The sequence below is a fragment of the Chiloscyllium punctatum genome, chromosome 48, assembly GCF_047496795.1.
Source record: "Chiloscyllium punctatum isolate Juve2018m chromosome 48, sChiPun1.3, whole genome shotgun sequence".
NCBI classification, from domain to species: Eukaryota; Metazoa; Chordata; class Chondrichthyes; order Orectolobiformes; family Hemiscylliidae; genus Chiloscyllium; species Chiloscyllium punctatum.
In genome coordinates this window covers 19,418,739-19,433,557 of record NC_092786.1, presented here as the reverse complement: position 1 = coordinate 19,433,557, position 14,819 = coordinate 19,418,739, and the positions used below count along the sequence as shown (strand labels likewise).

The window sequence follows — 14,819 nt, the reverse complement described above, 5'->3', positions numbered from 1 at the left end:
CCCAGGACCTTGAGGGTTGGGAGTCTTTTAGAATTCTGCAAAGAATCACCAAAACATTTAAGAAAGGGAAAATATGAACCTGAGAATAAGCAGAATAAACAGACTGTAAAACTTCAATAGGTATGTTAAAAAAAAATTAGTAAAACCAAATATCTGTGAATAATAAGAAGTGGAGTCAGAAGAATTTATCAAGGGAGTAAGGATAGGTAGAGAAGCTCAACAAATTCTTTAGTCTTTCGGCTCAGAAGGAAACTCTAATATTCTCCGGAAAATAACGGAAAATCAAAGGATTTGTGGAACAATTAACTGCAAGGTATTAATATTAGTAAAAAAAAACTCATGGGATTCAAAGTAGCTAAATTCTCTGGACTTGTTGGAAGAAATGGCGTTGAGGTGGAAGATGCATTTGGCTTTATCTTCAAAATCCTACAGACTCGAGAATGGTTCCTGCAAATTGCAAGTCAGCAAATATAACTCCATGGCTTTAGGAGGAAGAGAAAAATGGAAAATTAAAGACTTGTTAACCTCAAATTGAAAGGAAGATGGGGTAATCTTTTAATAAAAGATGTGATAACAGGATACCTAGACAATAATGGTATGATTGGGCAGAGTTAATGTGGATTTTTGCAAGGGAAGTAATGTTTGATAAATCTATTTGATTATTTTGAAGCCATAACAAGCTTAAAAGACAAGGTGGAACTGATAGTTGTAGCACATTTAGATATTCAGAAAGCTTTTAGATATTCAGAAAGCTGCACGAAAAGTTAGAAAACAAAATTAGAGTATGTGAAACTGGGTTGGCATGGATTGAGAACTGGTTAACGGTCAGAAAAGAAAGGCTAGGAAAGGCGCATTATTTTCAGCTCGGCAGGCTACAGGAAGACCTGCACGTATCAGTCCTTGAACCCCAGCTAACCCGAGCATTAAGTGTAATATTTCAAAGTTTGCAGATGGCACAAGACTAGGCAGAAGTGAGAGATGTGAGGCGGATGTAAGGATGCATTAAGGAGATTTGGAGATGTCAAGTGAGTGGATAATAAAAAGGCAGATAGAATACAATGTGGAGAATAAGGAGGTCATTCATGTTGATAGGCAAAATAGAAATACACAGACATTTTGAATTTCAAAGCAATCTGGGATATGCTTGTTCACAGATCACTGGAAGTTCACCTGCAGATGCAATAAGCAATTACGATGAAAATGACGTGTTGCCTTCTCCTACAAGAGGAGTTGAATATTGAAGGAAAGATATTTTCTTGCAATTATATGGAGCCTTGGTGTTATCCTACCTGGAGTATTTTGGGCTGTTTCGTTCTATCTACCCATAGGAAAACATACTTGTCATAGAGAGAGAGCGCAACAAGGTTCACCAAACTAATTCCTGCAAAGGAGGGGCTGTCCGAAGAGAAAGGACAAGCTACACTGGATCTATATTTTCTTCAGTTAAGAGGAATGAGGTAGGCCATATACAAAAAGGAAGACCTTCACTCATACAGTGGTAAATCTTTGGAATTCTCTGGCCAAGAGTATACTCAAGACTGAAATTAGTTTGTTTCTATAACGGCGGGGGGGGGGGGGGGGGGGGGGGGGGGGGGGGGTACTGCAGAATAAATGATAATTAAATAGATGATCAGCCATGATCTCTATAAATGGCAGAGCAGGCTCAAAAGGACTGAATGACTTACTCCTACAGCTATTTCTCATGTTCCTCGGTCCCATGTCTTGTTTTTGCTTATTGAATTCTAAAAAGTAGCTTAAATTATCACAGGAAAATAATTCATGACACGTGCATCAACAACCAGTGGTGAATAGTATGAAACAGTCCATTGTCATTCAGTAACTGCACACGTCCCTTCATCCTTACTCCAATGTGTAAAGTATATATCATGGTTCATTATCAAACGAATGAGGTACGACGTAATGCACCAGAAAGCTGAATGAAAACTGAAAAGCATGCTCCGCTTTTACCCTGTAACCACTAAAACATCACTCCAGCAGCAACTTGACCCACAAACAGGCAAGAGGGGCTGATATCGAATTTCATTTGCATTATACTGTACATGTAATACTATTTTCGTGGTGGCATGCATTTGCAATAAAGTTTTAATTACACGATGCATGATCAACATATGCTCTTCCTCAAATTTGATTTGAACATGAACAACCACTAGCTGAGTTTGTGGCACTTTTAAATATAGAGGTGGAAATCACTTTGTGACTATCACTGAATACTTTTGGGATCTTGTTTCAAAAAATCGCTTCTTTATGAACCCTACTCAAATGTCAAAAACAAAATTCTTACAAGACATGGCCAGTTAGCTTTCCAAACATCTATATACACCATGAACCTTAGTAATGACTTTGTAATTTATTAAGTTAATAAAATGAAAATGTAGTTAATTAATATTAAAATGTAATTTATTTAAAAGTATTAAATGGCTGTGTAATTTACTTTTGAAGTTAATTCCTTCTCTCAAGTGACAAAACAATAAGTTGGATCATGAGTACCATACTTATACAGTCAACTCAGTTGACAATTTTTTTAAATTAAACAATATTTTTCCTTTAACATGCACATTTTCAGTAAATATTTTACTTATTCTGATACTAAATATCTGAACCAAAGACATTCTTTTGTTACAATGACTAGCGAGAATGCATTCAATCTATCATTCCTGTGGAAAGGAAATGTTTTATTGTTGTTATGCCTCAGCGAGGTAGTACACTGGAAATCAAACCCCTGCTAGCCCTGGAATTGCAACGAAAACTGCAAATTTTATCAAAATACACAAACCCTCCAGTTTTCCTGTCTTTTCAACCCAGAATGACTTATAGCACAGACAAGATTTCTGTACTTACTAAGAATGATCATTATGAACAACAGATTCCAACTACAGAGTATGAATTATGAACAGTGTAACTATTACTTAAAACTCCAATTGCCTTATAAAAATCCCCCGACATATACACATACCAACAAACACATAAAAAAGGGTGTCACGGGCAGAGGGAAAGGCTGGGAAGACAATTCAATGCTATTTGCCTACAGGGTTCACCGAGATATGCCTTTTGGCTTCTGAGGAATTGCTATTGCTCAGTCTTACTTTTCCAAGTACAGTTTACTGTCACTTGCTTGCAGGAGGCATAGAGTGACTGGTTCACACTTGGAAAGTTTCAACTTGGGTGGTTAAAAACCCACAGCTTACAGTAACCATGAAGGGAAATAAAAACCAAACTTGCTAGAGAAACTCAGCAGCTCTGGCAGTATCTGTGGAGAGATAGCAGGGTTAACTCAAGACCTGACAAAGAGTCACTGGATCCAAAACGTTAATCAAGCTATCTCGCCATAAGCTGTTGAGCTGACTGAGAACCAATCACATTGCTGTTGGTGGGCAGAAAGCTTTTGTCATTGACAAATGGTCACTATTCCACAGAACAATCAGCAACTTATTGCCAGCTGAATTTCAAGTTGAACGCATTGCCTTGTTTCAGCTCATCTGCAACCAAACCTCCCCCACTGCTTGAACAAACAGCAATGTAAACACACTTAAAATGAGTACCAGTAAACTGCTTTAAAAAAATACAACCATCCTTTCCACAAACTTTAGTTTTCAGAACAGTCATTTTCTCATTTCAGTTCACAATCAAAAATAAATAACAATAAGTCTTTACAATGCAGAGCTGACAATGAGTACTTTGCATTTCATATTTGAACTAAATGTACCTTTTAACTTTGTTTCTTTCTTTTACTAGCTTGTACTTAGGTTTTTTGTACCTAGGTATTTTGTACCCAAGATGGCACTGTATATGGTGACATTGTACACTTTTCACTGCACTCCTGTACCTCAGCACAAGTGACAATAAAATTTCAATCTCAAGTGTAATGGGGTTGAATTGTCAAGTAAGTTTATTTGGCGCGTGATCATACCATTCTACAGGATTAAGATTTGAGTGACACGGTCTTCCTAAACAATCAATCTCAATCTATCCACTCACAGAAAGGAACCCAGTGTCTTTGTCAACATCAGAAAAGGAAAATTTCTCACAGAAGCTAGCTGTAACATAAGATGCAATGGGATTGCAGTCTACAATCATGGAGATTTGTTTCCCTTGAACCAAATGACTGTGCCAACTAAAAGATTCCCTTCACCTACTCCTCCTGAACATTTCACGATTTTTTTTACTGCATGGCTAGAATGATGTTATTCTTGGATAAAGGTTTTATTTATTATTGATCTGTTAGCTGATAGATGTGATCCAAGGCACATTTATCAAAGTAGTAGTACATTTAGCATGTATCCCAGCAGAATTATTTATTACCTTAGATATTTCTAACCAGTTTTCATCATTTATTTTGGCACAATTTAGCTCTTCTTCTGAAGGTAAAAAAACACTCAAGTACCACCATTGCTGGTGGACTCTATACCATAAATCCCACTACATGTAATCAATTTCGATCACACAATCATGGTTTGAAAGCATGCACTGACATGTTTAAAAGTTTGAATCTGTTCTATGGCTCTCTCTGCTTTTATTTCTGATGTGAAAAATGTTTGCAACAGAAGCGCCACAAATAAAAGAATGAAATCAACCAATCAAAAACATTGAAAATTCAGAGATATATTTGGAATCATTTGCATTAGTATACTGTAGAAAAGATTTGTAAAATCTCTGCCACACTGTAGAAAGGTATTTCACAAATCCTCGAATTTCATCGACTGCCCACATATGTCTCCGTTTTCACAACAGCCAGTCAATGATCCACTTTCTATTTAAAGAAATCTATATGCAGCACACAACAGATTCATGAGCACATAAAACTATCTTGCAAATTTACTGATCCCACCATGCTCCCATTGGGGAGCAGACCTGACTCCAGTCCAACACGATAGTTTATGTTCCCAGTACAGAGGCCAAACAAATTGCTCAGATGGTGCGGCAAGAGGCCCACACCACCTCCCAAAGCAACTGGAGATGAGCAGCCTGAACTGTCCTGCCAACATCCAGAGAACAAAACAACACATCAACCACAATGTTAAAAATAATTCTTGGCTAAGTTGCTGTACTAACATCAAACGCACTTGTATCTAAATTTCACACTCCTCTATTTTTAAATACACCTTTTAGGTTAATGCCCCTGTTAAAACAAAAGGAATTTGATGAAAGTAAATCCAGCCTCTGGATAGCTCTATTCCAAGATGATTAACCCTGTCCAGGAACACTTAAGAATACAATTATTTTTTAAGTACTTCAGAGGGTCAGTGTCAGCACTGTTGGGACACAGTGCCAGGGACCCAAATTCAATCCCAGCTGAGAGTTACTGTCTGTGTGGAGTTTGCATCTTCTCTCTTTTGGGTTTCCTTCAGGAGCTCTGGTTTCCTCCCACAGTCCAAAGAGATCAGAATTGAATTGGATCATTTGTTGTCACATGTATTCAATTTAAAATACAGTGAAATGCTTATATCATCGCGATGAATTGACGCCATTCTCATTAACATAAAATAAAATTTAAAATAATGAAACATAACTTAGAGCCCTAGCTTTTCCTTCTCCGTCACTACAGTCCCACTGCAGGCTTCACCAGCCTATGCCAGGTACAGCTTAGGTGGATTGTCCATGCTAAATCACCTCACATTGTGCAGGCAAGGGGTCAGCCATAGTAAATGCAGGGTTACCAGGGGTGGGATGCTCTCCAGAGGGTCGGTGAGGACTCGATGAGCCAAATGGCCACTTTCCACACTTTACCGATTCTATGATAAATTGCACCATTTTAATCTGGCATCAGTTCTGAAAAGTCAATATCATTTTGCGGCTGGTATTCCATACTGGCGTAACAACCCATGAAAGCAAAATGGTAAGGCCAACCTCAAATCATATCTTGCCCTAATACGGAAATATTAAATAATTTCAACTTTTCCATTCTGAATCAACATGTCCACACACACAATTGAAAATTGTCAAAATAAACCGGTCACACTGCTGTCCCACCTCCTCACCAATAATAGCTCTGAGGTGCCTCAGCTTGGAACCACACAGTATCACAACTTGCACTGAAGAGAAATTTGTATATTTGAAGAAATACTTGCTCCAAAATTACTGACTATTTTCCTCTTTAACTATATAGTAAAAATTTAAATTACGTTTAAAATATAAAATTTCCAAAGTGGCAACTGAATTTAGATCTGCGATTTTGAGAATCACACAAAGTTTCCACATTCCAAATGCAGCTCCACATGAAGGTGGAACTGCACTGAAAAGGTAATAAACTGCTAAAATGTCTTCATAGAATGGAATCATTTGGCCCAGGTCCACAGTGGCCCCCAAACAGCATCCCACCCAGACTCACCTTATCCCTGTAACCCTATATTTTCCTAATCCATCCAACTTGCATTTCCTTGGGACACTGCACATCTTCGGACTGTGGGAGGAAACCAGAGCACTTGGAAGAAAACCACGCAGACATGGGGAGAATGGCTAAACGTCACACGGACAGTCACCTGAGGGTGGAATCAAACCCGGGTCCCTGCCGCTGAGGCAGCAGTGCTAACCACTGAGCCACCCCTTGTTGCTCATACAATTTTACCGATAGTACTTTCAGAATGAATATTTTACTTCATGATCAGAGTCAGTGCATTTTCCCCCAACTGTTTTTCTAAAATAACATCAGGCATATAACTTGGCTTCTTAGTGCCCTCTAAGTGTAAAAACAAAACTGATGGGCTAGATTTCAGATGACGATTAAAGGTCTTACAATTCTGGGTTTGCAGATAACTCCTTTTATAACATCATGAATGAGGAGGCAATTCAAAAGCATTTACCCACATTGTGCACTGTGATGGGAGTGCACAGCTGTGATTGTTTTGTTGGGCTCCTATAAATAGTAAAGCCAAGTCCATACAGATGTCATCACGCAAAACTGAGGATTGATTCCTCAATTATAATTGCACGGAAGCCATATTGTTGCAATATTGTCATACATTTTTGTTTGTGAAAAGCCAACTCACATCAGGCCAACAGATGCTGGTTGCTTTTGGCCCTCCAAACCACTGATTCAACTGATGAATGTAAAAATAGCTAATGCAATTACAAGCATTAAACCTGACCTTTCATTCCTGTTAGCTCCAGATTCAGCAGTTTTGCAGCCTCCCCCAAAAGAATGTGTCACTTAAAAATTGGTGACAGAACAGTGAAGCTTGACCAATCTGTACCAACCTCCACCTTTCAAAGAGGAATCACAGGACAACATTCCTGGTATCCCAGTTGCAGCTTTGTAAATGATACTTGGTCACACAACACCAAGTTATAGTCCAACAAGTTTATTTGAAATTACTAGCTTTTGAAGCACTGCTCCTTTGTCAGGTAGAAGCAGTGCTCTGAAAGCTAGTACTTCCAAATAAACCTGTTGGACTATAACCTGGTGTTGCATGCTTTTGAACTTTGAGCACCCCAGTCCAACACCAGTACCTCCTCATCATAGATCACAAGGAAAGGAGTACTGGTATGCTGCATGGCTCAGTGATAAACTGGATCTTTGTCATCATTTACCAGGCAATCTGAGCTTGTTAGATTATTCTGCTCAGATTTAGGGTCAAAGCTAAACATACATCATCAGATGCTTCTCAATACAAGTACAACAATCAACACTTTAAAAATGTCAGAAAATTGCAAAATCATGCCATCTAATTCAAAAACAAAATCATACAATCCCTACAGTGTGGAAGCAGGCCATTAGACCCAACAAGTCCACACCGATCCTTTAAAGAGTAAGCCTCCCAGACCCATTCCCCTACCCTATTACCCTACATTTACCCCTGACTAATGCAAATAGCCTACATATCTTTGAATTCTATGGGCAATTTAGCATGGCCAATTCACTTAATCTGCGCATTTTTGGACTGTGGGAGGAAACCGGAGCACCCAGAGGAAACCCACGCAGACACTGGGAGAATGTGCAAACTCCACACAGACAGTTGCCAGAGGTTGGAATCGAAATTGGGGCTCTGGCGCTGTGAGGCAACAGTGTTAACCACTGAGCCACCGTGCTGCCCTTCTATGTTATGACTTAGCAATACAGACCTTGAATACTGAAGAGGGAGGCCAACGGCAAGAATGCCAAATTTCAAATGATCACTATCATTTCTAATTGAGAACAGAAGACTTGTTGACCAATTATTATCCATGTTTTGAAAAATGTGGTGCTAGAAAAACACAGCAGGCCAGGCAGCATCCAAGGAGCAGGAGAATTGACATTTCGGGCATAAGTCCTTCTTCAGGAATTATTATCCATGCCTACTTCTCAGGCAAGAAGCACCACATTCAGGCCCCATGCAATGACTCATTGGAAGATGCATTCATTCAAGTCAAACAGATCGATTACAAACCTGCAAATCCTTCTCATACACCCAGAGACAAGTGATAAGAACAAGAAAGAGTTTCCTAGTCTGCCATCCTTTAGACAGAAGCAGAAATTTACTGCAGTGCTTTACCCACAAACAAGGACCTCTCAATGAAATCTATGGTCCAAGCATCAAAAATAAGTGTTGGAGAAAAGATGGACTATAGATACTGTCTACAAGGCAGCTCTCATGCAATATTGGAAATTGTGAATATTGGACTGAAGTTAAAATAGTCTCCTGAGATATTCAACTGTAGGCACGAGTGAGGCAAAGGAAAAATGTTGGAATGACTACTTCTTTAAGCAGGTTTGTTACTGAAAGATAAACTAATATTGACAGACATTTCTTGACTCTATTTTAGAAGTAAAATAACTAAATTAATTCAGTACTTCTATCACCAAAAACAAAGCTTAGAGAATGAATTGCCTTCTTCTCAATCACAACATTTACTATGAAACACCATCTCAACAAAATCAAATATTTATGGCCTGGACTTAACATTTCCGCCACCTCCAAACAGATCCCACTACCAGGGATATATTTCCCTCCCCACCCCTTTCCGCCTTCCGCAAAGACCGTTCCCTCCGTGACTACCTGGTCAGGTCCACACCCCTCCCCCCCCCCCTACGACCCACCCTCCCATTCCGGCACTTTCCCCTGCCACCGCAGGAACTGTAAAACCTGTGCCCACACCTCCTCCCTCACCTCTATCCAAGGCCCTAAAGGAGCCTTCCACATCCAAAGTTTTACCTGCACATCCACTAACATAATTTATTGTATCCGTTGCTCCCGATGTGGTCTCCTCTACATTGGGGAGACTGGGCGCCTCCTAGCAGAGCGCTTTAGGGAACATCTCAGAGACACCCGCACCAATCAACCAGACCGCCCCGTGGCCCAACATTTCAACTCCCCCTCCCACTCTGCCGAGGACATGGAGGTCCTGGGCCTCCTTCACCGTTGCTCCCTTACCACCAGACGCCTGGAGGAAGAACGCCTCATCTTCCGCCTCGGAACACTTCAACCCCAGGGCATCAATGTGGACTTCAACAGCTTCCTCATTTTCCCTTTCCCACACCTCACCCTAGTTTCAAACTTCCAGCTCAGCACTGTCCCCTTGACTTGTTGGACTTGTCCGACCTGCCTAGCTCCTTTTCCACCTATCCACTCCACCCTCCCCTCCCTGACCTATCACCTTCATCTCCTCCCCCACTCACCTATTGTACTCTGTGCTACTCTCTCCCCATCCCACCCTCCTCTAGCTTATCTCTCCACGCTTCAGGCTCACTGCCTTTATTCCTGATGAAGGGCTTTTGCCTGAAACATCGATTTCGCTGCTCGTAGAATACTGCTTGAACTGCTGTGCTCTTCCAGCACCACTAATCCAGAATTTGGTTTCCAGCATCTGCAGTCATTGTTTTTACCTCGTGGACTTAAATTAAGCCAACTTCAGCATTTTCCAAAGTCATTTTTAAACATGTCACATACATATAGTACCAGATTGCCCAATGCAAATCTTTCCAATACCAGAACTATTAGAATGTAGAGATCATTTGAAAGTATGAATGATATTCAAGCTTATGTTAAACATATTGTTTTGTAAATTATCAGCAGTCTTCAGTCACAACATAATAGTCTGGCACTGGCATCTAGCTCTACACAAATGTCTGAAGATACTCGTTAAGGAGGGATTCCAAACGGAGTTTTGTACCACTATTTCAATATTCATTGGATTTTGTGGATGCAAGCTGCATTGCTTCACTAAAGATCGAGTCTCAAATAACAAAATGTACACTTAAGGACCAAACTCTTGATTTGCTCAATTGTCAACCCCTTACACGTTTAACAAATTTCACTAGAAAGATAACCATTTACTGTAAGGAGACTCAATTATTTCATGCAGATCACAAGAAAAGGAATTCTTTAGGAAATTTTCATTTATTGATGATTTTAAATAAAACCTGTTGATAATCAACATCATTCACTTTGCAAGTAAATAAAATGTTTTAGTCAACATTTACTTAAGGTCTTTCATGTCTGTTTTCTTTATTTCAATTAATTATTCAACCCCATGCTGAATGTTTTTGGGAAGGCCCACCACACTCGGGTGGGAAGGGAGGTCAGCAACAAGTCATCATCCCCTCCTTCCCTTTCCACTGCCTGCTAACTCACTTCTCAGTGAGGGATCCTGATTTGGCAACCTGCAAACACCACCGACAGACATTTGATTGCCAGGCGACAGATATGGCAAGTCTCTGCCCCCATCCGCCCCCCTGATCTCTGCTGAGCGATTGCTAGTGGCAACTGGATGAGGCCAGAATATGGATCTTAATTCCAAAGTCTGGAATTAAGAATATGATGACCATGAAACCATTATCGATTGTCAGAAAAACAGGTACCCCTTAGGGAAGGTAATTGCTGTCCTTACCTGGTCTAGCCTACATGTGACCCACAGCAGTGTTATTCTCACTTGACTGTCATCTGGGCAATTAGGCATGAATAATAAATGCTACATACCCACATCTCAGACATGTATAAGGCGGCCCAATGTTGGCAATAACTACCCAATTTAATGCTCCCCTCCATGAAACTGCTGCAGCAGAAAATTACACCCCTTATGGTGTCAATGTATTGTAGTTAAAACCCATCTGATTCACTCTGGGTTGTAACATAAGCTAGCAAGCAATTCAGCCAATGGAACGTAGAGATGGACAATAAATGCTCAATAGTGAAGCCAGCATTCCATCTTAACACAAAAATGTGACCCAAACGATGTGACCCAATGAAAGGAGACTGACAAGTTGAACTCCGACACAGTTCTCACTCTGTTCAAAGACACATTTTGAATGAATAAGTTGAAAAGGAGGTTACACACATTTGTTTTCTAATAACAGAAAAAGCAACAGGCTTGTAAAACTAATGATCAGAGATGTTACCAAAGACCAATAATGAGTTAAAAAGGCAAATAGATATAATTTGAGAGAAAATGAGTTGAGGGACATGTTGAAGAAATCATATGAATAAAAAAAAAGGCCTATAATTCTGTTGTCTACATTTATGGCCTATTCCTGGAAAGCCGTTTTAATACTTAACACCAATTTTGTAATGATGATAACTCCTATCAATGAATCAGTTTACACAATGATCAAGTACTTCTTTCTGAAAAAGGGAACTTTCGGTGAACATTAATTCAACACATGCAAATTGTGCAAAACCACACTCATGCCTATGATAGGCTAAGTCCTTTGAGGAATATGTCACGGCATCCCTAATTTTAGATCGTCTGGCTTTTGTCAAATCGCGCGCCATTCAAAAACGGTCCCATTTCAGTAAACTTTGCACCGACCTGATCATCATAGCGGTAAGTCAAGACTTGCTCTCCTGTTGTGTCTTCCAGAAAACTCCCCTGTGGAGAAAGTGCAAATTCGGGAAGGAAGTAGACAGTCTGTGATTGTTCTCCATTTCCCTGGAAAGAAAAAAATGAATGAATGAATGGCTAAAATTTTCCTTTCCCTCCATTACAGAAACTAAATATCAACAAAGACTTTTTAAAGTGATTTTATTCTAATAGCTCCAATTTTCCAGTCACTTCAACCCATTTCCCCGAATATCATCTATCATTATTGGCATGATTTCCTCTGTGAAATTATTCTCAAGGCATATGGTACAAAAAAGTAGTTAAAACTCACAGGACCTCACCAATGAAAAACAGGTCATGTGCACATAATTTGAGAAATAATTAAATACGATTGCTCCAAAATGACTGTTGCCAGTTTTCATCTCCAAACACTTACTGAGCTTACACTTAGCCATGTCAACCTGGGCTCAGTGGTGACACTCTCACCTTGAGTGAGAAAGGCAAGGGTTTCAATCCCCATTCTGAAACAGAAACCAGAGCACAAAATCTAGGTTGATACTTCAATGTAGTACTCATAAACTATTACACTGTCAGAGATGCCACCATTTGGATGAAATGTTAAACAAAGTCTACCTACCCTCTCAAGTCATGAATCAGACCCTACCGTATTATATTGAGAGTGTGTAGGGCTGCTCCCCCTTGGTACCCCTATCAATATCACTGAATAGAAAACCTATTATCTGGTCATTATCACAATGCTGTTTGATCTTTCAAACCTGCCAAACTTTCATGTCACCCCATTCCAATTTTTTCAAGTTTCTCACTGACTGTGTTTGCGCTATAGAAATGCGACTTCTTTCTTGCTGATAATAACAATTCTATTTGAATGGAGGAGTATATGTTTGTGTCAGAGTAGCTGATGAGCTCCTATACAACATAGATAATTCCTCTATTAAGTGTAAGCTTGTGTTTAGGTTCATTTATGGTCAGTATTTCCTTTGTTCGTTGATCTAATGACGTATTTAGTTTTGAGTAGTAGAGGTACAACCAATTGGAAAACTTAGCAATTAAGGCCATATTCCATTAAGAGGTTAGACATTTCTACTCAGACTATGAAGAAACCGAAGTTATAGGTCTTCCTTCTACAGGATCCTAAACTATTTAATCTTTCCCTCACCTTAGTTAGCATGACATCATCATGCTAGGTGGAGCTTAATGCAACATTAAACATTAACTCTCTCAGAACCATTACATTATACAACAATCTGAAACAGGTCTTTGCAAAGAATGGCAATGTTATGTTATCTACACATTGCAGGTGGAAATGGTTCTGTTCCTGCGTTTGATCTGGCTCCATTTATGACAGAACCTGAAATAATATAGCAAAAACTAAATCTGTAAAAGCATAGCAAAGGTAATTTTAACCTAATCCATCTGCCGGAAATTGACAGGATGAGGTCAGGAGCCAATTTTACACCCAGATGGTTTTACTCTTCATTGACAGTCCAAGCATAATGGAGCAACCTGGGAAACCAGTGAACAACTATATGACGTGAACCTTCCCGCAGGTAACTTTGGGTAAAATTATCACTGCATCGCTCAAGCAAAAACCTAGCTAATGTTTCAGCTACAGACTTCTAGTCAGATTTAGTGATTACTGTTTCACAATTGGAGTGTTTATTGCTTTAATAGAACAAGATAGCTATAGTAAGTGTAAAAGCAACTATTTGCCATTTAACACACCAAGTTTAATATATCACAATGCTACTATCAAGAAACTGATCATCTGAAACCTGTTTCAAATAAACCTGTTGGACTCTAACCCAGTGTCCTGTGATTTTTGCATTTAATTGGAGAATCTGGAAAATGCTAGTTAGCTGTATTTGAAAAAATGTTTATTCAACATGATTACATGAATGAAACAAAAACAGAAATTGCTGGAAGAAGCATTTGTGGAGATCAAATCATGTCAACTTCTTGGGTCAAATGACCCTTCCTTAGAATGGAAGAATAAACATGACATTTCCTTCACACCAAGATGGTAGCAGAGTAGAACTCTCCAAACTGAGCTCCTCCAGTCTTTCTGTTTATTTCCCATTTCTTTCTCTTTTTCTCTCTGCAGGCTCCCCATCTTTTTTGCCCATTTCTGGCATTTTGCACGATGCAGATCAGGCTGGAGGCATAGAGGATGGCTAGTGGGCTGGAGGCATAGAGGATGGCTAGTGGGCTGGAGGCCAGAGTGGAATGGGAACAGTTGGGGGCCGGTGTGGCAGTCAGCGGTTTTCAATTCCCAGCATGGCAACTAATGGAGTTTAAATTCAATTCATAAAATCCTGGAATTGAAAGCTTGTGACAGTGAAAGGTACTATGAAATGATCAGTCATAAAGACCTATCTGACTCACTCTGCTGGCTCCAGCCCCACAATGCAGTTGACTCTTAACTGGCCTCCGAAATGACCATAGCAAGCTGCCTAATTCAAGGGTGAGTAGGGATGGGCAATAAATTCTAGCCTTGCCAATGATGCCCATATCCAATGAAAAGTTATTTTGTGACAAATACACAAGGGATATGCAAATGAAGGTCTAAAATGCACATTTTATGCTTACCACTGAAGACGCGACACCAATAATACAGTATAATAAAACAAAACAAGCACCACACAAGGTCAGAGCTGAAAGAAATTCGAACAGCAAGGGGGGCATTGATCAAGGCTGAGGGAGAAGTAGTCATGTTATTTTGTTGAGGGAAGGTAATGTATATTATGATTTGGAATAGATAACAAAGCAAGCAACATTGAACAAAAGGAGAAAAGTGAATCTTGACAAAGAGACACTGGATAGAACATAGCAAACAATCATCACAACTCATCTGGGAAAGAAAAATTCCTGGATCAAACATCCAACCAAGTTTCCAACTGGAGAGAGATTTTAATCAGAAAGAGCCATTAGAGACACTGTGTGGGAGGATTGGGATCTGGAAATATGGTGGGATTAATATCTAGAGCCCAGAAATGACTTTTGTGATTGGCACAGCTCCTTCTTTACTTTACTCGCTCACACATCCACAT

At 39.7% G+C, this 14,819-nt stretch overlaps 1 protein-coding gene across 4 annotated transcripts in view; it reads right to left on the bottom strand.

Annotated features, from left to right (window-relative positions):
* adamtsl3 (ADAMTS-like 3) overlaps positions 1-14,819 on the bottom strand; it is a 651,955-nt gene that overhangs the window by 568,372 nt on the left and 68,764 nt on the right. For all 4 annotated transcript variants that reach the window (XM_072564789.1, XM_072564793.1, XM_072564791.1 and 1 more), the window contains one exon: positions 11,740-11,859. In XM_072564789.1, coding sequence (XP_072420890.1) covers positions 11,740-11,859 — 120 coding nt within the window. The remainder of the gene's footprint in view (positions 1-11,739; positions 11,860-14,819) is intronic.